This window comes from Toxotes jaculatrix, chromosome 2, assembly GCF_017976425.1.
Source record: "Toxotes jaculatrix isolate fToxJac2 chromosome 2, fToxJac2.pri, whole genome shotgun sequence".
NCBI classification, from domain to species: Eukaryota; Metazoa; Chordata; class Actinopteri; family Toxotidae; genus Toxotes; species Toxotes jaculatrix.
In genome coordinates, this window is record NC_054395.1 from 23,571,362 (window position 1) to 23,595,849 (window position 24,488).

At 41.5% G+C, this 24,488-nt stretch overlaps 1 protein-coding gene across 2 annotated transcripts; it reads left to right on the forward strand.

Annotated features, from left to right (window-relative positions):
- Positions 1-1,999: 1,999 nt before the first annotated feature.
- Positions 2,000-22,989, forward strand: LOC121196482 (collagen alpha-1(II) chain-like). Of its 2 annotated transcripts, XM_041059862.1 has the most exons (54): positions 2,000-2,327; positions 4,201-4,407; positions 5,573-5,589; positions 5,725-5,757; positions 6,601-6,633; positions 6,834-6,887; positions 7,364-7,456; positions 7,857-7,934; positions 8,453-8,497; positions 8,638-8,691; positions 8,871-8,924; positions 9,342-9,395; positions 9,477-9,530; positions 9,684-9,737; positions 9,830-9,874; positions 10,072-10,125; positions 10,250-10,294; positions 10,438-10,491; positions 10,958-11,056; positions 11,155-11,199; positions 11,302-11,400; positions 11,502-11,555; positions 11,669-11,776; positions 11,881-11,934; positions 12,112-12,210; positions 12,367-12,420; positions 12,761-12,859; positions 13,076-13,129; positions 13,242-13,295; positions 13,413-13,466; positions 13,725-13,778; positions 14,428-14,472; positions 14,720-14,818; positions 15,710-15,817; positions 15,938-15,991; positions 16,150-16,203; positions 16,344-16,397; positions 16,644-16,697; positions 16,808-16,915; positions 17,090-17,143; positions 18,157-18,210; positions 18,332-18,493; positions 18,722-18,829; positions 19,064-19,171; positions 19,399-19,452; positions 19,570-19,677; positions 19,763-19,816; positions 19,947-20,054; positions 20,148-20,201; positions 20,799-20,906; positions 21,044-21,332; positions 21,596-21,783; positions 21,904-22,146; positions 22,270-22,989. In XM_041059862.1, exons 1-54 carry the CDS (start codon positions 2,234-2,236, stop codon positions 22,414-22,416), a joined length of 4,464 nt encoding a protein of 1,487 aa, XP_040915796.1. In that variant the 5' UTR covers positions 2,000-2,233; the 3' UTR covers positions 22,417-22,989. The 2 variants fall into 2 exon arrangements, with proteins under 2 accessions (XP_040915796.1, XP_040915797.1); XM_041059863.1 differs by lacking the exon at positions 4,201-4,407.
- Positions 22,990-24,488: the final 1,499 nt, after the last annotated feature.

The following is a 24,488-nucleotide window of genomic DNA, read 5'->3' on the forward strand; positions in this document are numbered from 1 at the left end:
TGTTGTGTGTGTAATGCTCAGTGTTGTTTCTTCCTCTGACGTGGCATAATCAGCTGATCTTTGTAGTCTTGTCTTTTGAATTTCTTGCACATGTTTATGATTTCAAGGTGGACTCATTTTGTCTGTTTCACTATCCTGAAGCCTGTTTCCAAACTTAGTTACAGTTAACAGCTGTAATATAACTGTCTGTCGTTCTCTAACTTAAAGTCTTAAAGTGCCACTTCATCTTTCTTTATGTGACACAGCAACAATGACTTAACCTGACACAGCAAACTGCACAGAGTGTTAGCACAGAATGGCACTGTGTACTCCTACTATTGTAAGAACACAGGTTATTGGTTCAGCTGGGAAACTGGCTGTTTAAATTCCCCAAATGTTTTTGTTGCTAGACTCATCAGCATCATCACCAGTTGCAGTGTTTTGAGCTTATCTGGGATCTGATTCTTTCGGACTTCTGCCTTTAACAGAATTCCAATACAGGAAACAGCTCATAGCCCTGGTAGGCGAGAGCTAAGATGGCGGTTTCAAATCTTTCTTTCCTGTATGAGGAATGAGGGGGGCTGTCTAGAAGGTCGTGACCCTGGAATTACTGTGCCTCCCCTCATGACAAAGACCCCCTTTCAAGCTCCCTCACCTGGCCCTATCTACTGGAGAGGTACATGATAAAGATCACACAGACGTTTCACCATCCTTCTGGCTCAGCCTCACAATAGATAATTCTGACATGCGTGTGCTATTTTGTCAGGAATGTTGCTATAAAGGTAAATAAATCCTCTTACAGACTTACTGGACAATTAAACTGCATATAAGTAAGTGATTCACAGACATGAAAGTAACATTTATGAGCTGATTGCAGAAACTTTGCAAACTGTCTCAAGGGAAATTTCCTTTAACGCAAGCCACAGTACAATTGTTCTTTTAACTGGATCTCACAACCTCCTGTCAATAGTCTTTGTCCAAACAGACAAGGCTCTCAGAGAGTTTGCCTGCAATGTGAACGTGACATAACTGCACAGTTGATTGGTCAGCTCAACACTTTAGGGTTGTCTAAGGTCTACAGATTAATCCATAATCCAAGAGACTAGCCTGAAACAAACAACCCTGCTGACCCAGTGTTGAGTTCCCATAACTTGTGTTAAGTGTTTAACTGCAAGTGGCCCTTCATTAATCTAGAAACATTAGAATATAGTTCACCTACTCGCAAAGGGTTCATCCTCTGATCTAAAGAATACTTTCGAATGGCATTTAGCAGCCAGATAAAACTTAATAATGATGGTTTTTAGTTAGCTCACAGATCTGGGATAGGATTTGCAGCTTACTTTAGAAAGAAGAAAACTGTATTTTATCTTTTAATTCAAACTTTAAAAAAAAAATTGGCCAGTTTGAACTATGTTTTTAGAAAAGTGTGACCTATGACTGGATAAAAACAGGTTTAGGCCTATGGATTTCAAGAAGTCGATTTTCAAGTATTGTCACCTCTAAAATAGCTGCAGCTCATTTGATGGAGACATTACTCTAGTTGGTCTGTGACCAATTCCCAGATTGTCAGGCACTTGAACATAAACACCATAATATATGGTATATAATATTTCTTTTAGTATCCCAGTAGTAATGTGAAGCTATCACTTTATCACTTTTATTAAACTACATATACAGTAAGTCAATAACATTCTGAGAATGGCCTTGAAATTTTAACATGGTCCTTTAAAAGTACCTCTACCATTTTTTCAAACAGCTTTGGGATTTCCTAATTCACTGACACAATTTCTTGTAGTCAGGTCAGAGCTTGGCCTGTCCTCTGCTGGATGTAGCTCCCTTTTTAATGTGAAAGTGAAGGTGCATCTCTTGGCCAGGCCAGGCCAAGCAGGTCAAGGGAGGAAGGGCTTGAGTTAAAAAAAAATCCCTGGGAGAGTAGATGCTGCTGGATTGAGGGGAGGGAGATGAGGTTCGGGTTTCAGCCTTACAGGGGGTCTGGGGGAAGGACTGGTATTTTGGAATATACGAAGATCCATACAAGGCACGGTGGACATAAAACCGCGGTGCTTGCCCTGACGCGGTGGGTGCAGAGTGCCAGCTGGGGCCCCGCGTTGGATTCCACTTAGATTTTGGAGGGTTTGACTGCATGGTGCCATAAGTCTCTGGGAACAAACACTTAACACACCACTGACTGAAAGCCTGGTCTCCTCCTTCCCTTCAATTCTCACCCAAGCTCCTGCATGTCTAATATTTAGACATGTTCAGCTTTGTGGACTCAAGGACTGTTCTGCTACTTGTAGCATCCCAAGTTGTTTTACTATCCGTGGTCAGATGTCAGGAAGAGGACGACCGTAAGTTTTTCTTGACTTTTTCCTTTTTTCTTGCAAAAAAAATGTGGATTGTTACACTGATGACATTATCAGCTTCTTGTTTGCCTTCCCAATCTTCTCTATCTGATGTTTCAGAAGAATAGTGGAGAAGAAATCCAGTGCAAGATGCATTTTTTTGTTATAGCCAATCATATTACATTATTTATTATTATGTAGTTGTCAACTTAATCTGATGATGTGAATCTGTACTGCCAAGCAGGTTTTCAATGGTCTTTCCAACTAAGTGAGTACATAGTTTTCTGTAGAACAGGTGAGGCTGTCAAGGCACATCTGTATGAGATGGAGGACCAGGTGAACAAGTGCCCATTTGTCCTCACCTGAGTCCCACTGCTCAGCCTTTCCTGCTGTGTTTGCTCTTATTGCAGCACTGTATTTCAGAAGTAGATGGAGATTCTTGCCTTAAATGTCTTTGGTTGCCTTTTTCTACCATTATCCAGAAGAGACACGTGTCTTTTTGATCTAGATTGGCAGACAATTCAAGATTTTCTACAATTTGAGCAATTTATGGGCAAATCAAAAGTGAGTTTAACTATTTTAAGACATGTAAAATAAACCTCCCCAACAGGGTTTGGCTGGAGCAGATTCAGGGTTTTTATTATGTGAAGTGACAGGGTCAGACAGTGTTTGACCCCAGACTAGCAGGCTCAAAGGGTAGCAGGAAGAGAGAGGGACAGAGGACAGGGTTCTCAGCAGGAGTCAACAGATGATGGACATATAGTTTTATTTATAGCAAGATGCATTTTAGTGTTCCACATTTCCTGCTTCTCACTCCCTCTTTCCTAGCAATTATCAGCTTTTAACATACCATAAACTGTTGAAAGAAGAAGTATTGGTAGAACAGAGAGCATACGTTTCAGCTGCGAGTAGCCAAACTCATATTCTGATCAGGAATTAAACAACCTTGTATTTGTGAAAGTATCACTTTCACAAATATGCTTAAAAAACAGCAATTGGTTGGCCCAGCTCTAAGCTGTGTACGTTAAACAAATCACCCATTCTTTATTCCCCAAAGTGTTTGCACTGGCGCTTGACACAGCTATGGGACACAGATGGAGAAATTTAGAAGGACCCCGTGTTTACTTAAGGCAGCAGCTTGTCAATTGGGCACAGTATCCCTGTAAGAGAGGTTCATTCATAGGAGCAGCAGAGCAGGCCTGCAGGTTAAATATACTCAGCCAGCAACGTGAAATACCTCAACTAGGGCTTCAGGCACAACTGTTAACTGTGCCCCTTGTTGACATTACCTTTTATGCTGCTATAAAATCCTCCATATTATAACTTGAAGGATTTTCTTGCCTCCCGCATGAATTATCTTTGAAACTTTTGAATTATAGTTGTGCTCCACAAGTGTATTTTTGGGTCAAACCAGCACCTGTTCATCAACATCAAAGCAACAAGGCCTCGTGCTGTCACATTCAATTTAATTCCTCAGTTTAATTCCTTTGTTGTTCTATTTTTGAATGTCATTCTTTATGTACTTTGTTCTACTTTATAAAGTGTTCATAGATTTTATTTGACACAGGATAACTCTTATCTTTCTCCGTCTTCCTTGTACGCCCCTCCCCCTCACTCATTAACCACTCCTCCTCCATCTTACCCCTACACTGCCCTTACTCCTCTTACTTCCTTGCCCCACCCTTTGACTCCCTGTTATTCCCACTTCCCTCTCTTAATCCAACTTTATTTTCCTGCATCTGCTATATCAACCCACAATACTGCACAAACTCCAATACATTTCCCTTTCTAACTGTCTCTTGAACCAACCTTTCTGTCTTCCCATTGCTCTTATTCCTCCTCTGTCCACCTGCTACGCTCCCCCTGCTGGCCACCACAGAGGAGGCAGGTGGCTGCATCCAGGACGGCCAGCAGTATAATAATAAGGATGTGTGGAAGCCAGAGCCGTGTCGTATCTGTGTGTGCGACAGCGGAGCGGTTCTGTGTGATGAAATAATCTGCGAGGAGATCAAAGAGTGTGCCAACCCTATCATCCCATCTGGAGAGTGCTGTCCCATCTGCCCTGCTGATGCCAGTGCCCCCATTGGTTGTAATTTATTTATTCACATACCCATAAATAAATTACTCTTTTAGCTTTTATTTATCCTCCTCCTGGCTAACACTTCTGAATGGGGGACTGCCACAGGAACCAAATATTCTGCCTAATTTCGGCTGCAGTACAAACTGATAATAACTGTGTGTAATTTCCGCAGTTTTGGCTGCTCAAAAAGATAATAGTTTTATAATTTGGTATTTGTATTAATGGCTTGAGTTCCTGCTGTTCCCTATTTCAAAGTGAATCTCTACATGCTCGGTTTTAATGGAGTCCAGATAATCAACATTATCAGGATTATACCGCTCCCTGGATGGATCCTGAGATGTGTTCTCTGGTTCTCACCTAAACCAGTAGAGATGCCGTTGCTTATTTTAACTCATGACTAAGATGAAGCCTGTGTTCATACTGAGCCACAACTCAATGATTTATCTGACCCATTTACAAAAGTAGAGTGTCTTCAGGTGATTTAACTCAGAAAGGAGACCAAAGTTTTCCCAGCCTATTATGTATGAGGCCTCATGTCAAGACTATATAGATGAACCTGTCAAAGGTTCAAGGCCTTGTAAAGAGCCACTGTATACCAGTGGTGTCTTCAGAAATCTCCTGGTATATGATACTTACAAGGCTTTTTTCACATTTTTTACTTAATTACTCAATCAAAAATTAGTAATTACATAAAGATCTCATTGCTTTAGCAGACACCCCAGTTTTTGCTCAGTAATTGATCTTCCAGGCCATCAAAAACAGATAGTGTCTGAGATCACTTGGGCATAAATGCATTCATACAAATTTGATGCAAACAATACTTCATAATAAAAAGTAAGGATATACTACTTTGAATAAAGTAGTATACCTTAGTTGTAGCAGTACAAGCTTACTCTGTACTTACTTACAGTATGTTAACATTTTGCTCTAATAATTGGATCTAAATACATTCTCATCTGCTAGGCCATGCTTGCTTCTGCTTCATCTCATCATTAATATAATCTGGATGGGTTCCTTTCTCTTGGGTTTGGTGAATGGTATTTGATCACTTTAGCAGGTCTCCCTTCCTAAGAATCACAGGTTAGGTTCAAATCAGTCACGTGTCTGAAATGTTTATCACTTTTAATGTTGTTCTTTCTTTTCCCTTTCATTCATCCATCTGCGACATCAGAGACAATTGGTGCTAAGGTGAGGCTGCGCATTGTGAGAAAATACTGACATCTGTGCACACTCACAACCTACAATATGAAAACATCACAAGTCTTTTGATTTGGAGGAAGGTGTTTCAGTCCACTGATGTCACTTCTCTCTTTTATCAATCAGGGCCAGAAAGGTGAGCCAGGAGAAATTGCAGATGTAAGTATGAATCCTCTGCAGAAAAGTAAAGTAATGCTTGGAATAGCTGAGATTCCATTGGTGTACATAATCTATCCATCCATCCAAACTGTTTTCTACACAAACCTATTATTGTCCTGGGTATTAACTTTGCTTAGAAAACTCCCAGCTGATCAAACCAACCGTTTTACCTCTGTTGTTCTTTTCTGGAAACATTTCAGAATTTTGTTTTCTTTTTTGGTGCACACCCATGCCCATAATTATCACCTACACAGTCCACATACTTCTGAAGATTTTACTTTGCTGAATTAGGTTACATTTAGCTTGACTTAGACTTATTTAAAAACCCTTAACAGGTATCAGTTTTTTTCATTTATTGATCATTTCAGTTTCTCTTGAGTCTTAAACATGTCCCCCTTAAAGAAACATTTGATCATTAGAGTGGCAATTTCTTGCTAATAGGAGAGTAACTACAATGTCCAACAATGTCTTGTTGGACTTTCAATTAAATGAGGACAAACCCTGCATTCCTGAGACATAATGAACCCAATCAAATCCGCTTAGGTCCTCTCAGCAACTTTGCTGCAAGTGCACATGTCAGGTGAATAAAGTCAGCCTTACCAGAGGTTAAGAGGAGGTGATGTTTTAGCAAAACTTGTCCTGTCAAACGAAATCCTCATCAGATTGTGTTTTTTTGGCTTGATGTCCACCTCCTACAAAGTTGGAATGTTCTTCTCTAATTTCAGGAACTAGCAGAACCCGACATAGCATGAAAGACTGGTCTCGTAATAAGGGGTCATTTATGATAACAGTCACAAAAGCCTGACATCAACTCTTTTTTTCTTTTTTTTCATCTTTGTGCAGGTTGTAGGACCAAAAGGACCACCTGGCCCTATGGTAAATACCAAACTTTTCTTTACTATATTTTTTCTATATATTTCAGATATATACATTTTTTGTTTACTGTATTTATTCTACACTTATTCAGCCAGTGTTTGATGAAGTGGTTTATTGATGCACAATTATTTGATTCTCACTCTGAATAGGAATTGAAGCAAGCCTGTGTATCTAAGGAGACAATTATCTTTGTTTTTCAGGGCCCCCCAGGTGAGCAGGGACCACGCGGAGAAGCTGGTGCTAAGGGTGATAAGGTAAGAGACCAAAAAAAAAAAAAAAAAAACTCTTTCTAAAGTTCCCCACCTTAATGTCATAATGTGATTTTGACACTTGGTTACAAAGGGCCACCAAACATTACGTCAAGCAACAGCAGTTCTGATCATTATCATAACTGAACTCGCAAAGTGCTTTTAGATTACAGTGTTATTACTACACAAGTGTGTAACATTCAGATATAATCATGCAACAGAAACAAGACTTCCTTTGTAAAGTTTGTTATAAAAGAAACTGATAAACAACAAACCAGTGTAACCACTAATAATCAGAGTAAACAGCTTCACATACGTCACATACATGCTGCAGAAAAGTAAGAGTATGACCCAAAATATCAAATTAACACAAAGGTCTTGCTAGTTAACATAAACCAGTAAAAGAGAGGATTTCTGACCTGAAAGCTTCTTTAATCCTTCCAGGTGACTTGGAGAAAATGACCTTCTCTCCTTTTCCCCAGGGAAATCCTGGACCTCGTGGAAGAGATGGTGAGCCTGGCACCCCCGGAAACCCCGGCCCACCTGGACCACCTGGACCACCAGGGCTTGGAGGGGTGAGTTTCCTGGCCATTTCTGTAACACAGCATAAACAACAATTTACAACAATTTCAGCCCTGAAACTTTTCTTTGACGCAGTAGATGAAGACAGCTTACAATGAGTCCAAAGAATTAACTTATCATTTTTTAACAAAAGACAAATAACACAGAGACACAAACAAGTGAAAAAAATCTAGTAATGTGGCACACAACAGGTCTGTTGTCTCTGAAGAATGAAAATACTGCTTTAGTTTAGCAGGAAGCAAACGTGGGCACATTTTCCTGTGTGTGTTCTTTCTTAGTAACTGAGCCAAGGTTTAAGTAAGAAATTCAGCTTGTTTCTTTGACTTGATGCCTTTCAGCTTAGGCAAGACAAACAAAACAAACAAGTCTCATTCTCTGTTTGTGTTTTTACAGAACTTTGCTGCTCAGATGGCTGGAGGTTTTGATGAGAAGGCCGGAGGTGCTCAGATGGGTGTGATGCAGGGACCAATGGTAAGTAGCACTATGTACTATGGGTACTTCTTACAGGACGAGTGTACTGCATGTCTACTTTTTTTGGTATATAGACAGTATGTAGACAATAACAAAACACCACTACTGACATTTAGCTTGCTATGCAGTTGCTTCTGAAAATAATTAGCAAAAGATAAACTGTACATCATCACTAAGAAGATTGAAATGCTGCCGCCTGGTGGCTTAGTAGTTTCACTCCAGCAAAGAGATTTCAGCTGACTTTATTATTTCATGCTGACTGTTGCCAGTTTTGCAAAGGTTTTCTAGGAGAGGTATTTTGAGGGCATAGCAACTTTAAACCATAAAAATAACTTTTCTTTTTTTTTTTTTAAATCTTCTGAGCCCAAAATGTAGTTTAATTTACATTTTATTTACTCTCAATAGCCTTGAGTTCTCTATCCAAGCTACCCAATTTGTGACAAAAAACAAACAAACTAACAAAAAAAACGTTGACAAAGTAAACTTATTTCTCTGTATACCTTGGGTTTCTCTTGCAGGGTCCAATGGGTCCTCGTGGTCCCCCTGGACCTACTGGAGCTCCTGTAAGTACATACATTGCAGCACTATATCATGATGTGATTGATCATTATGATCAAATAGCTAACATGGACATATATAGAGAAGAATTGTTGGCATGAACAAATAAATTCCTAATACTTTGCTTTGTCATTTGTGTCTACAGGGGCCACAGGGTTTCCAGGGCGCTCCTGGAGAGGCTGGAGAGCCTGGTCCAGCTGTAAGTATTAGGACCTAACCATCTTTTTATCTAACAGACTTAGTGCAGACTGTACTGATCACATTTGCTGTTACATTGTATGTTTACCTACATCACCTACTGCTACAGAGGCAAATGTTGTCTTTATGTGGAGCAAGTAGATAACTGTCACTAAACTAACTGACTTTGCTTCACAACAGGGAGCAATGGGACCTCGTGGGCCACCTGGACCTTCTGGAAAATCAGGAAGTGATGTAAGTGACAAGGCTTTACCTACATATGAAACTCACAGATCATTAAAACATGAAACAACAAAACCTATACCAAACCAGGGCCAAAGGTCAAAGCAAAGCACAATTTATATGAAGAGTAAAATAAAATAGTTGCTGGCAAATTGTTTCTCCTTATGCTCTTGTTTTCCAGCTAACAATGCACCTGCATTTCAGTTTATTTCCTTACTATTATTTCACAATGATTTAGATCAAACCTCCCTCATATTAACCACATTGTAAACTATATATGCCACCAGGGGGCACTGTCTATCTCCAAACAACCCTGATGAAAATGATGACTGCACAAAGCACAGGCTGTATTCATACAGCAGTGTCCCGCTACAGTAAAGAGTCCTGCAGCTACTGTAAATAATTCCTCCACTTCCTGTTTGTTCTTAGGGTGAGGCTGGCAAACCTGGCAAACCTGGTGAGCGTGGACCTGCAGGACCTCAGGTGAGCAAATAGTTGATGAATATTTGATCATTTCATACTTAAATGCAAAATAATCTCATGCTATGATGTTGTTAACAACAGGGAGCTCGTGGATTCCCTGGAACCCCTGGACTTCCTGGAATCAAAGGACACAGAGTGGGTGCTTCAACCTTTACTGCTGAACAAAAGAAGCGGGATAACTAACCGCTCAGTCCTCACAGAACTGTAGCCATTTGTTCACTACATCTAAGAGGACTGTGTGAGTAAGGATGTGTGAGTCCTAATGAGCACTTTCATGTTTCTCTGTAGGGTCATCCTGGTCTGGATGGAGCTAAAGGAGAGAATGGTGCTGCAGGAGCAAAGGTAGGATCACCACATTATCACAGATGATAAATTCAATTTTCAAAAAATCCTGTATTCTAGTTCTAATTTTTTCTGATCTCTGTTCCTATCAGGGTGAGGCTGGTGCCCCTGGTGAGAATGGTGCCCCTGGACCTATGGTAAGTTTACAGTACTTTATCTGCTCTGCCAGATTATTCTAGACTTTAAACAGTAAGAGAATTACAGCTCAGATTCTGTTCCACACCTTTCTGCTTTAATTTTAAGGTTGTGTGATGGCTAGATAATATAAATAATTGGCTATGTAATCAAATTATAATGATGAAAATAAATTGATCAATTGAATCTTTTGTCCTAGGGCCCACGTGGTCTGCCTGGTGAGAGGGGACGTCCTGGAGCTGCTGGAGCTGCAGTGAGTAAACGCTTCATATCTACTTCAATCCACTGCTATCTGCTACAATTCTGAACCCATCATAATTTCATAGTCTCTTTATCAAGATGCACAGAACTGACTATCCTTTCCTTTCACTCCACAGGGTGCCCGTGGAAATGATGGCTTGCCCGGTCCTGCTGGTCCACCTGTATGTATCATAGTTCCCACTTTGTATCCAATCCATCCACTTTATGTTACTTTTAATATGCTATTGCCTTTGATAACACAGCAACAAAGAAATGGTTTCATCAGACATGAACCCTAACCTGCAGACTTTTGTTCTGTCTACAGGGGCCTGTTGGTCCTGCTGGAGCACCCGGTTTCCCAGGATCCCCAGGAGCTAAGGTTTGTACAGATCACATGATCATGAACCAGTGTTTAAATGGAGGGCACACCTGTATTAAAATAAAGCAAATAAAAGCCTGGTTAGTCTCACTTGAACCATTTTCAGTTTTCAGCATCTTCAGTTTCTGCTGCTACCACTCAGCAAATTCTTCCTGTAGCACTTTCAGAATGTTGATCACTCATTATCCAGTCTGGCTACATGACTTCCTTAGAATTAAAGTGTATAAATTAGATAGAATTATTTGCAAATCAGATAGTTAATTTCCTGTTCATAGATATGGAAACATACTGTATCAGAGACATACAGGTAATAACTTATATTATACTGGTATAAAACAACTAGTAAAAACACAGCATCATCCTTGTCTGAATGATATGATATGGATGAATTAATTCACAGCTTAATAAAATGCAGAACAAAGTAGTTTTCCCACCTGTTAATTATAAATGTATTGTGTCCCTTCAGGGAGAAGCTGGTCCTACTGGTGCCCGAGGAGCTGAGGGCCAGCAGGGACCACGCGGAGAGGCTGGTACTCCAGGATCTCCTGGACCTGCCGGACCATCGGTTCGTTAGTCATCGCTCATCCTGTCCCTGATCACTCAGATTTTTCAATTTCTTGATTCATTACTTTTTATTTACTGTTTTATTCTCTGTCCGTATAGGGTAACCCTGGTACTGATGGTATTCCCGGAGCTAAGGGATCTGCTGTAAGTCCCCTCTCTCTATTCATAGGTTTAAAATCCTCTGTTGCCCTATCTTGCTTTATAATTTATAATATTAATATTTTATTTCTTCTTTCTTCCTGGAAGGGTGCTCCTGGTATTGCTGGAGCTCCTGGATTCCCCGGCCCCCGTGGCCCACCTGGACCACAGGGAGCTACAGGACCTCTGGGGCCAAAGGGACAGTCTGTAAGTTACTTGGGAACAATCTAAAACTCAATGAAACCTTGATAATTGTTTGCGTTATGTTTATTTATTGTTCTGGTTGTCTTCTTTCTTGCCATGTTTAGGGAGACCCTGGTCTTCCTGGATTCAAAGGTGAAGCTGGACCTAAGGGAGAGCTTGTGAGTTGCTCGGTTTTGACTTGATTTCAGTGATTTCTGCCTATATGTGCCATAACCAACATCTTTTAGAATTACTACAAAGTAGATTTACTGAGATATCTTACTTGTACTAGGGCCCCGTCGGTCCTCAAGGCCCCCCTGGCCCTGCTGGTGAGGAAGGAAAGAGAGGCGCCAGAGGAGAGCCTGGAGCTGCTGGACCTAATGGACCTCCAGGAGAGAGAGTAAGTAACCAGGATACACCATGATATTGTTAGATAGTGACATTATGAACTAGTTGTTGCTATTTTTGCCCCATCTAATCAATGCTGTCTGTGATTTCTTTCAGGGAGCTCCTGGTAACCGTGGTTTCCCTGGTCAGGATGGTCTTGCTGGTGCTAAGGTGGGTCCTGAGTAAAACGACATTCTCCAACAGTCCAAACTGATTTCAGCTTACTAACTCAGTGTGCTCTAAGCATTGCGGCATGAAGAATGCTGCTATGACCATGAAGCCGGCTGCCATTTTTCTACCAGCTGAATGATATCTGAAGCTGACCTACATCTGTCTTATCCTGTTCAGGGTGCCCCCGGTGACCGTGGTGTTTCTGGTGCTGCTGGGCCTAAAGGTGCTACTGGAGACCCTGGACGCACAGGAGAGCCTGGCCTCCCCGGAGCCAGAGTGAGTCCTGCTTCTTCATTGAGCCCAGAACCAGATGGCTATTTAGTGTGGTTGCTTTGATCTGAGAGACTTTAATTTGGTTTTGTGCACTGTCAAGATTTTTCTGACTTCTTGAGTAATGCAGACAATATCTAAAAATTTGTGTGCCTTTAACAGGGTCTTACTGGTCGTCCCGGAGATGCTGGTCCTCAAGGCAAAGTTGGACCCTCTGTGAGTACAATACTTGAAATCCTTAGGTATAGCTTTTTATCATGCTTACTAAAATTTCAATGTTTCAGTTCTGAAATAATACAAGACATTTAAGAGCAAAGATCTCTGTCTTCTTCTGTACCGAACACTGTCAGTTAGTGGCACATCGTCCACAGAGCCCGACATACAACCTATTGACCACTGTTAAGACTTGAGAAGTTCTTTTTTGCCTGCTAGTATAATAATTGTTACGCAGGCAAGGATATGGTATAACCATGATTAGCACACACAAGTTCCAACTCCCAAGTTCATCTCTGGGTTTCAGTGCTGATTTATGATTTTTACCTTGTGCCTTTGACAGGGTGCCCCTGGTGAGGACGGTCGCCCCGGCCCACCTGGTCCTCAGGGAGCCCGTGGACAGCCAGGAGTGATGGGATTCCCTGGACCTAAGGGAGCCAATGTACGTGCGTTAGGGTTTTTATGAAAGCAGAATGGGTACACTTCATTATTATACACAACATGTTCATACTGCATAATGAAACCCTGATAAGATACACTTTAAATACAGTCTTGTACAACATTTAAATAGCCAAATAACACTACTGTCATTAACCTTGTTGCACTCCAGGCTAAAGAAATTTTCTGCAGGTTATTTAATATGATTTCTCTTCAACAGGGTGAGCCTGGAAAGCCAGGAGAGAAGGGCCTTGTGGGTCGTCCTGGTCTGAGAGTAAGTACATTTTGTCCATAAATACTTTACCTCCCTCCAAACCTCACAAATGGATCCATCATCTTTCGACTCCAGGTCACTTTTCATAATTTAAGTACTCCTCTCTGAACAGGGTCTGTCTGGAAAAGATGGTGAGACTGGTGCTTCTGGACCTCCTGGCCCTGCTGTGAGTATTTTAGTCTAATTTCATGATGTGAGAAAATTCTTTCGTCCAGCTGACACTTCACAGAGTTTTCACTTGCCTTTGCCCCTGGCTGATCACCTATGTTTGGGTGTGTAATAGGGACCTGCTGGAGAGAGAGGAGAGCAAGGACTGCCTGGACCTTCTGGCTTCCAGGTGAGTTTGTTTTCTTATCGAACTCCTGATATACCTGTGTGGAATACCAAAACACAAAATACAATGTCCACTTCCTAGAGTTTGAATATTAGCACAAGATATCAGTATACATTACTTATATACATTATAAATACACAGTGTTTTTCACGAACTGTAACCCCAGAGTAATTTTACTGGAAAAACAGCAGACTTATAGCCAATAACCTAACCTATATTTACAGATATCATTTAACTAATCCCCTTGCTGTTGTTGGACAGGGTCTGCCTGGACCATCTGGCGCCCCAGGAGAGGCTGGAAAACCTGGAGACCAAGTGAGTGTTAATTCTGTCAAACTGAGTTGAAGCATCTGTAGGTCTATCTTTGTTGAAAACCCCTTCAACACACTGGACTAGAGATGATATAGTGCCAACTATATGCCATATTATGGCATTTCTGAGCAGTCTGATAAAAGAAAAATAAAACAATACATGGTATGTATGGCTGACTATGCCATAAGGCTAGAAATATAGTAACAGGAGTAAAAGACAAGTTAAAAAAAGTCTGGTTCAAGATCATGAAAATAACTTGGTATATTCCACATTAAAGGTAGATGAGCTCAGCGTCAGTGTAATATAACTCACTGCAGAGATTCTCTATGTTGGGATTCTCTCTAGCAACAAGAATAGTTAAATTGCAATTTATCAACCCCACAAACATTCACAAAGAATAATATAGTCTTCTAAGAGTTCAGTTCTGTACAGAATAATCCTGTAAAAGCCCAATTCAGCATTGCAGAATGGCTTTCAACCTCATATAAGTGGCTTGTGACATGTCAACGCAATGGATACAAGTGTAAAGTTAATTTCCTTGGTTATTCATACTTGGACTAACAACGAAAGCTCAACAGACATTTGAAGACATCTGTTTGTATGTGTAATTACAGCAAAACCTGGAATAAAAGTGTCTGTTTTCTGTCTGCAGGGTGTTCCTGGAGAGGGCGGAGCTCCTGGTGCTGTTGGACCTAGAGTGAGTTTCCATGCTCGGGCTTTTTGTCTACATTTCCAAAACACATTAAGGCAAAGAGTGACATTTAGTACTGCTATCATTTACAGTTCATACATGTATATTATGCAAATTTACACTGTTGGTTTTACACATGAAGACCTTGCATTTGCCAGTGCAACAAGGACCTTCTCTTCTTCACATCACATAACTGAATGCCTACCACTTCTCTTTTCTCCGACTGATCCACTGTCTTTTTGTTTCCTAACAGGGTGAACGTGGTTTCCCTGGTGAGAGGGGTGGTGCTGGACCTCAGGGTCTTCAGGGACCTCGTGGACTTCCTGGAACTCCTGGAAGTGATGGACCCAAGGTCAGTGGATCACCCTTAAACTGAATAAAGAGAGAGAGAATCATTGCTCAACATCCACGAGTATCCTCTGGACCAGGCTGTACAACAGCAGCTCATGCACTGGTGTTTCAGTTATTCAGCATGTCCAGTGTACAGGAGCAGCTTGAAAAATTTTGTGCAGAAGTTGTCACAAATTCACAAGTCACAAGTTGACATGAATCATGGTTGTTAGCCCAGAATCATCACCATAAAAGTCTGTTTCTTTAAGATTTACTTGCCCTAGTTCATTCATTAATTGTTCCTGAAAGGCTGAAATTTACAACATATTGTGATATTTCTTTGCAAATGTAATAATAAAATAGAACAAACTAGATTCCTAATAAAATTTTCTTAGCATCATTGGGATTTTTTGGTCGAGTGCAGTAACTTGGTCTTACCTGGAAACCTCAAAGTGATGACAAGACTCCAGAAGTCTCTGTTCCTGGCCAAGAAACAGTCCATCATAACCCCTTGTAAAATTACAACTTGTCATTTTACCACTTTGGTTTTTGTACATATTAAAGAAATTAAATATAATACATTAGTTAGTGAGCTTTAGATGCTGGTTGGTGGATTTTTTTTTTTTTACCTTTGAACACATCCAGGCTAGACCTTTCAAAGTTTTGACCTTTTTCTAAGCTAACCTAACAAGCTGCTGTCTCTGAGCTTCATACATACAGGACAGATATGCGTCTTTCCCAGACTTTCAAACTCTTCCTTGAAATTCTTTAAGAAGAAGAACTTTCATCACATTTATCAAATAATGCCTGTATAAAAACATGCTTTTGGCATGCTTTGACAGGTTCAGTTAATTCATAAGAAACTAGTAGACATACCAAAAATTGACTGACAAGTGATCTAATTCTAATTCAGGGAGCCATTGGACCAGCTGGTGCTGCTGGACCTCAGGGGGCCCCTGGCCTTCAGGGTATGCCTGGAGAGAGGGGAGCTGGTGGCATCCCAGGACCTAAGGGAGACAGAGTGAGTAAAAGATTCTTTTAAAAGCTGTTATAACAGCTTTTATTTTAATATTATGGGTTATTTCAGAGGCCTTGTAGTTTGATGTATAATTAATGTGGAGCCTTCATTTTTGTCCAACAGGGTGACAACGGACAGAAGGGACCTGAGGGTGCTCCTGGAAAGGATGGTGCTAGAGTGAGTTCAAAATAAATCCTTGGTCTCTGTTTTTAGTTTAGTTTTAGTTATTACAGAGTGAAACTTTTTTTGGAATTCATCAAACAAAAATAGTGACATTTGATCTCAGCTGGTTTGTCTTTAACTTGTTTATACATTCCTGCTTTCTTCTTTTTCAGGGTTTGACTGGTCCCATTGGTCCTCCTGGCCCATCTGGACCCAACGGTGCCAAGGTTAGAATAACAGTGTTGCCCTTTGACCCTCTGTTGATTATCCACAGAGTCTGAATGAACTGGGGTCGAGTTTACTTTTACTTCCATACAGTTTGTTTGTTGATTTGGTTGGTCTGGCTGACTGTTTCTCTCCAATCCAGGGTGAGACTGGACCCAGTGGACCTACTGGTGCTCCTGGTACTCGTGGTGCTCCTGTAAGTACCTGTTTATGCCTGCTTATGTCATATATACATGTTTAGGTGTTCATAATACAAAAAGCCGTGCGAGTGAGCTGGGGCTCATAATAGTAGAGTCATGTCTTAGTAAAAAAAAAAAAAACAAACCAATAAATATAGTGTTTGAGCAGAATTTTGAAATAAAGATTTCACTCAATTCAAACAGCATCAATATGTCATTCCAAGCTTTCCCTCACCAACAGTCTGTCTTCTGTCCTCTTGCAGGGTGACCGTGGTGAGGTCGGTCCTCCTGGACCTGCTGGCTTCGCTGGACCTCCTGTAAGTAAAGTCAACATAAACCTTTTGTTCAGACAATCTAACTAAAAAATATTTTCAAATTCCATTCATTGATATTCTGCCAATATTACTGTTCTGATTAAAATATCCAGGGTGCAGATGGTCAGCCTGGTGCTAAGGGAGAGGTTGGTGAGGCAGGACAGAAGGGAGAAGCTGGTTCTCCTGGACCTCAGGGACCATCTGGAGCTCCTGGACCTGTGGTGGGTATTTGACCTCAAAATAACGCCCTCAAATCAGTTTTGTACAGTATCTTAGGTCACATCTCTGGATCAAATGAAACTGGCAATGGAACAGCTAATACAAGAATATTTACAGTGCTTTAAAGTCACGCTAGTGTGATATGAACATGATTAATTGCTGTTCCTCTTTTTCAGGGACCTACTGGTGTATCTGGACCTAAAGGAGCTCGTGGTGCTCAGGGAGCTCCTGTAAGTAAATCATATTGATACTAAACAAACCATCCCACAATATATCAGCTGAATGCAAACAGACAGTACATTTTAGAGTTCTGAACCGTGATTGCCCTATAGATGTATTTAAAAATATGCAGGCATGTAACCTACTATGTGCGCACACATGCATGTTTACACACAACATACACAAAATCAAGGGTAGATCATTTTGACAGGATATATACGGAAAACAGACAGTATGGCCCACTGTGTCTAACCTGAATCAAATCATTTGCATTATCACATCTATTGCATCACATATAATGGCATACAATGTCACATTAGGCTTTGTAGGCCCACATCAGCAGCAGGTTCTGACCCATGCCAAGCTCTAGAATAATACAAGGGGTCCAGCCTGATTGTCCTCAATTAATACATAGGAGGAGAACTAAAATTATCTCACTCTAGCTCATATTAGCAACATAACAATAGATTCAAAACTGGTCTTTCACAATAGACACAGAAAACCCTATAACAGTGATGGGAAAGTAGCAGCTTGTGGGCCTTTACATGAAAACCTTTACATTTTACATTTTCTAACAGAAATGGCATGTGACAATTTTTTTCTGAGGCAAAAATAACAATACTTTCATTCAACCATAAATGAAACAAACTTTATCACGCTTGTATTATTATACATTTGAGACTTTTTTTTTTTGCAAAATACTTCATTACACTACACTAAAAGCTGGTGTAACTCCTACCCCTTACTAACGGGGAAAAGTGAAATCTGGCCTCAAATACAACCCTAAGACAGCTTGAATCAATTTTATTCTTTATGTGACTTTAAAACATACTCAAAACACACTGAAAACATATAGGCCTGCATCCCCACCAAACCTGTTTATCTATGTTGGCCTCCTATAAGCAGACTGAAAAGCATTCTCTGTATTTGATGAATCCTTTCTTGTAATCTCATAACATCCTAATACACCTCAGTCACTGGGAAACAGGTTGGGTATGTTTATTGAACTCATTCTATTTCACAGGGTGCCACTGGTTTCCCTGGTGCTGCTGGCAGAGTTGGACCTCCTGGCCCTAATGTGAGTACTTTAATCAATAATAAATTCCAAGAAGAGATGTGTTTGCTGAGTTAGTCTAAAACAATTTGTGCTTTGGTGTCTCTGCTCTTACTTACTGAAATCCTCTGACTTCCCATCACAGGGTAACCCTGGCTCTGCTGGTCCTGCTGGTCCCGCTGGTAAAGACGGACCAAAGGGTGCTCGGGGTGACGCTGGTGCCCCAGGAAGACAGGGAGACGCTGGGCTTCGTGGAGCTCCTGGCCCACAAGGAGAGAAGGGAGAGCCTGGAGAGGATGGACCCCCTGTGAGTTTGATTTTGCACCTCACAGGAAACCATTAGTACTTGTCAATGGAGACATGCTCTGAGACATCATCCAGTCTCAGTCAACAACTATTTCAGCTTTATATTCACCAATAAACCAAATTAAAAGCGCGCCTTACTCACACGAGAAGAGAATCTGTGCACTCTGATTTCAGTCAGGTGCAACTAAAAACATTTCATGAGCCAGTCTTCCCTGTCCTGACTCTGTAGGGTGCTGATGGGCCTTCAGGTCCTCAGGGTCTGGCTGGATCCCGTGGTATTGTTGGTTTGCCTGGTCAGCGTGGAGAGAGAGGCTTCCCTGGTCTCCCTGGACCTTCTGTAAGTGCCTTCGTCCATGCATGATTTTTTTTTTTTAACTTTTTACTTTATCCTCCATGTAAGCTGTTCAAAATTTTTAAAGGGGCAGATCATTATGATTTCCCACATCTGTCTGATTTTTTTTCTAAGTGAACTGACACAAAATATAGATCCATTTAAAGTCAGAGGATTATTCTGAGCCTTCAGTGTCAAAGGAGCTATTGAAATATAATAAAACATTTCCTTTGTGTTTAGGGAGAGCCTGGTAAACAGGGAGGTCCTGGTTCTGCTGGCGATCGTGGACCTCCCGGACCTGTGGGACCCCCTGGACTTACTGGACCTGCTGGAGAGCCTGGTAGAGAGGTCAGAACTATACAATAGTAACAACAAAATGTTACAACAAAATGTCAAAAATCATAATATGAGTTTGGATATTCACTTGTGTGGCTGTGGAAACAACGATCACACTTAGTAGCAGTAAATTAAACAATGGCCATATTTACAGTGTACTCAGGAAATAAGACTTCCACCCTGATCTATCAAATCAAAGGTGTGTCATGTCATTTAAAAAATATATCTCTGTATCTCAGGGTACCCCTGGATCAGATGGACCTCCTGGTAGAGATGGAGCTGTTGGAATTAAGGTGAGAGACCTCAGTGTCACATAAAAATCTGAAACACTTTTTGACAAAAGTCTTCCAGATCCGCTAGTTTGAGGAAACTGTTGTTGTCCTGAGTCATCGCCTTGTGTCCTCCTGTAGGGAGAGCGAGGTAACACTGGTCCTGCTGGCGCCCCTGGAGCTCCCGGTGCCCCTGGTGCCCCTGGACCTGTCGGACCCCTCGGAAAGCAGGGAGACCGCGGAGAGGCTGTAAGTAGCACAGGACGCTGTGTTGGGAACTATTTCATATTTTTAATGCTAACATGAACAAGCACTTAGACACTTCTTTCTTTAGGGTTCCCAAGGACCTGCAGGACCCCCTGGACCCGCTGGTGCTAGAGGAATGGCTGTAAGTCTCATCATCACTAACTGCAACCATATCATTACGTTTTTTTTAAGTTTTTAATTTGATTTAGCTCATTAAAAGTGCTACACATACGCAGCTATAAATTTTAAAACATGACAAATCTTTACTCCAGGGACCCCAAGGACCACGTGGAGACAAGGGAGAGGCTGGTGAGACTGGAGAGAGGGGACAGAAGGGTCACCGTGGCTTCACTGGTCTGCAGGGTCTCCCTGGACCTCCCGTGAGTAATCCAAATCTAATACTTCACCCCTGCAGCACAATTTATCATCTGTCTTTTCTGTCATTTAATCTGTTATTATCCTTGTCTTAAAAGGGTCCCGCTGGAGATGCAGGAGCTGCTGGACCTGCAGGACCAAGCGGTGCTAAGGTAAGAAAACTGACCTAAAGATTGAAAGAGAAGAAAAACTTTTATTACATTTCCATCCTGCAGCTTTAACACCCAAGATATGTGATGGTAATGAAGGGCACAGGTTAGTCTTTTTGTAATTCTCCAATCACCTGACGAAGACGGGGACAGGAAAGGCCACGTGCTTTAATTACCCACTGCTGTGATAAGATGGGCAGCCGAGGCATTTTGTAATTACTCTCTGCAAGGAAGAGGCAGACAGACCGTGATTTGTGAAACCACTCCTGCTGAGATCGGAAATGGACTTCAATATCTGTTCTAGATTAGCTAAGCACCATACATGATAAGAAAAATGAAGGGAAATGTCACCATACAAATAATCTTCATGCATAATAAGGCAAAGGGTCTGGAGGTGATTGGGCTAATAGAGAGAAACTTTGAATTGCTTTATCAGATTTTTTTTCTTATCCAGTGAGTATAGTGGATGTAAAAAATTATGCACACACACACATATGGTTTTACACTTGAAATAGAAAGCTCAAGTTCAGTAAATTAAGCAGTATTTTATATTTACATCCACTCATTTTTATTTCAATGCCAAACTTACTGTGTCTGCAGGGACCAGCTGGACCAGCTGGACCTGCTGGCAAAGATGGATCTAATGGACAGCCTGGCCCTATTGGACCTCCCGGACCTCGTGGACGCTCTGGAGAGACTGGTCCTGCTGTACGTAACATGTCATTAGAAAAATTCTAAAAATCTACAACCACAAACATGCCTATTCTGTACTAATTCAGTGCTGTCTTACTATACCTGATTGTACACACTCTTTTGATCCACTTATTCCTTTTTCCCTCCTTCAGGGTCCTCCTGGTAACGCCGGACCCCCTGGTCCTCCTGGTCCTCCTGGCCCTGGCATTGACATGTCTGCCTTTGCCGGTCTGGGCCAGACAGAGAAATCCCCTGATCCTCTCAGGTACATGAGGGCTGATGAGGCCTCCAGCTCCCTGAGGCAGCACGACGTTGAGGTTGACACCACACTCAAGTCCCTTAACAACCAGATTGAGAACCTGCGCAGCCCTGACGGCTCCCAGAAGAACCCTGCTCGCACCTGCAGAGACCTGAAACTGTGCCACCCTGAGTGGAAGAGTGGTAAGTAGGGCGGAGAGGTCGAAAACAATTAAGAAAGTAAAGAAAGTCTGCTTTCTAGTGTGCCACAGAACTGACTTTAAAACCTGCTATATCTGATCTATAATAAGTTAGATTCCCGCAAAATACACATATGATTTGGTGTTTGGGTATGAGCCATTTAAAAAGGCTTGGCATCTATTTGTGGAGTAAAATTAGAGTTTGCCAAAGCTGTATTTAGCTTCTCAACTTTCCGCCTTACTAACCCACTTCTCTCATCTCTCCAGGTAACTACTGGGTTGATCCCAACATTGGCAGCACAGCCGATGCCATCAAGGTCTATTGCAACATGGAGACTGGTGAGACCTGCGTCTACCCAAGCATCGCTAAGGTACCAAAGAAGAACTGGTGGACAAGCAAGAGCAAGGACCGCAAACACGTCTGGTTCGGAGAGACCATGAATGGAGGATTCCACGTAAGTACACTTGTACATCATTTCACATGATTTCTTTCTATAAACTGATCCTGTAGAACTAAATGATCCTCAGTGCAAAAGCTGCTAATTAATTCCCCCACTTGTTGTCTGGCTCCACAGTTCGACTACGCTCAGGAAGGCCCTGCTGACAATGCTGCCACCATCCAGCTGAACTTCTTGAGGCTTCTGTCCACTGAAGCATCCCAGAACCTCACTTACCACTGCAAGAACAGTATTGCCTACATGGACCAGACCACAGGCAACCTGAAGAAGGCTTTGCTGCTGCAGGGCTCCAACAGTGTGGAGATTCGTGCAGAGGGCAACAGTCGCTTCACATACAGCGTGTTGGAGGATGGCTGCAAGGTGAGAGCAGACAGCTGTAACACAGAACCAGAAAAAAAATAATTCTTTTAAGTTCAATAGAAGTATGACTGACATTGTTTCATTAGACTGTTGTTAACACATTTCTTCAATCTCAACCAACAGAAACATACAGACCGGTGGGGCAAGACTGTCTTTGAGTACAAAACACAGAAGACCTCCCGTCTGCCAATCGTGGACATTGCTCCTATGGACATCGGAGGAGCGGATCAGGAGTTTGGAGTGGATGTAGGCGCAGTCTGCTTCTTGTAAAGTGGAGTATCACAAAGGCCCCCAAATAACAGGAAATAAATGAAACTCAACCATGAAACATTACACACTTCCACAATAAAGAAGACTGGAAATTATAAAAGAAAATTGATACTTTTTCTCTCACAACAAAGTGCTCTCCAAGTTGTACTCCCTGGATGTTAGCACTGAAGGGCACCGGCAATATCTGTACACCACACCAGCATTCTCTGTCAACCCGCTTCCTGAGATCCAGTCATGTTTCCCATGGCCCACTGTTGACGGGAATGAGTAAAAGCCAGGAGAAAGAGGGACCAAGCGAACAAGTTATGGAGAACAGAAACATGACTTGATGTCACTTATTTATTGTCTAACCTGAATGGGCAGAGTTGAGGTAGGACTGGGCGGGTTTACTTTGTAAGTACAACAAGCCCCCTTTCCACTACAGAACAGCCGCACAACCTCTGTCCCAGTCCTACTCCACCTCCCTCCCTCCCTGTTTCCCTCCTGACACACAAATACGGCATTTCAAATCAGTGTAGACCAAAAGAAAAAAAAAAAAATAGTATATATTCTCAGTAAGTAAAATCAAACCCAGGTGCTCCAGGCCTGTCCATCCTGAGCAGGAGCAAAACCTTTACTGTGTATTATAAATCCTTGGTTCTATTGTTGTAAAAGTCTGTGTTTATAAACAACCAGATGGTTTTATATATATTTCCACATTATGTGTGTACATGTGTCTATATGCACACCAACACTTTTTGGAAAGTGAGGTTACATTTGGGATGTATGTTTCAGTGTCCTCTACCCCTTGACTGCCCATCAGAAGAAGGCCCAGTTCTTGTCAAAAAAAAAAATGTTTTGAAAAATTTGAGGGAAATTAATTTTGCCTTTTTATTTTAGTCATCCAGATTGTTTAAAGCTACCTCACGCTGAAAAACAAAGTGAAAATGTTGAGTTTAAATCTGAGCTGACCAAAACATTAGCTTTCAGGTGGATATGGGGCTGAATGGCCATCTTTGCTTTGGGTTGCTCTCTCTTCAGAAGGTGCTATGAGTTCTGTAATTCTCCACCAAATGCCCCCCCCCCCCAGCCCTTATTCCCACTAGCCTCACACCACACACTCACACTCCACCCTGGAGGAGGGGTGCAGCCGGGTTAAGACAGGGGAGACAGGGGCTACTTGGTGGCCTCCTCTTGAGTCCAGATCCCCAAAGCTGAACGTGGGACTCTGAGGATGGTCACTAAAAAAAAAACAACCAGGGTGGGTTGTCTCTGTGTGTGTGAGGGCGTGTACATTTTTTTAATTAATTTTATTATGACCATGATCATTTTTGTTTTTATTTTGTTACACTTCTAATTGCTGTAAATTGGAAAATAAAAGGAAAACCCAATTAATAATGAAGTTGATTTTTAATTGAGCTTTGAATAAAAACAGAAATGGCGTGGGGATGTATTTCTTCTCTCAACAGAACCATTCATGTGTGCTTAAATGTTTTTTTTTGTTAAACTTGTTATTTCTTGAGGTCAGTTACTCTTGACTGTGAGTGCGTAGTCTGTGTGTGAGCATGAGTGTGAAAGTTTAAGACTGTGATGCAAGTGTGTATTTTCATATGAGGAAATCTCAAAACAAAAAAGGAACAAAAGTACTGTATTCGTTCTGCGGTTTCAGGGTGGGGCCGGGCATCGTTGGCTCCTGTTTGTCTGAACTAATAGGCATAAATAAAGAACATTTTGTTGACTGGAATCAAGTATTTTGTAGAGTAGTGACGCATCTGAACAGCTGCATCACTACTTGTCTGTACTGTGGCCTGCTTCCTCTCCGGTCTGTCCTGAGCAATAAAAGCTTGACTTAAGCCTTTAAAGTGACATATTCTTGTTTAAAATATAATGACCTATTAGGGATCCAAACATACGTCGTTTACATTTCATACAAAACATAAAAATATGCCTGACAAAATGTCAAAATTGCTGGGATATCAAAATATCGATGTTAAAGCCCGGAAAAAACTACATTAGATTACATTTGCGGGGGATTTTACACATCAAAAGGTGTTCACAGGTCTTAGGGAAAAGTGCTGTATAAAGAAGTGGTA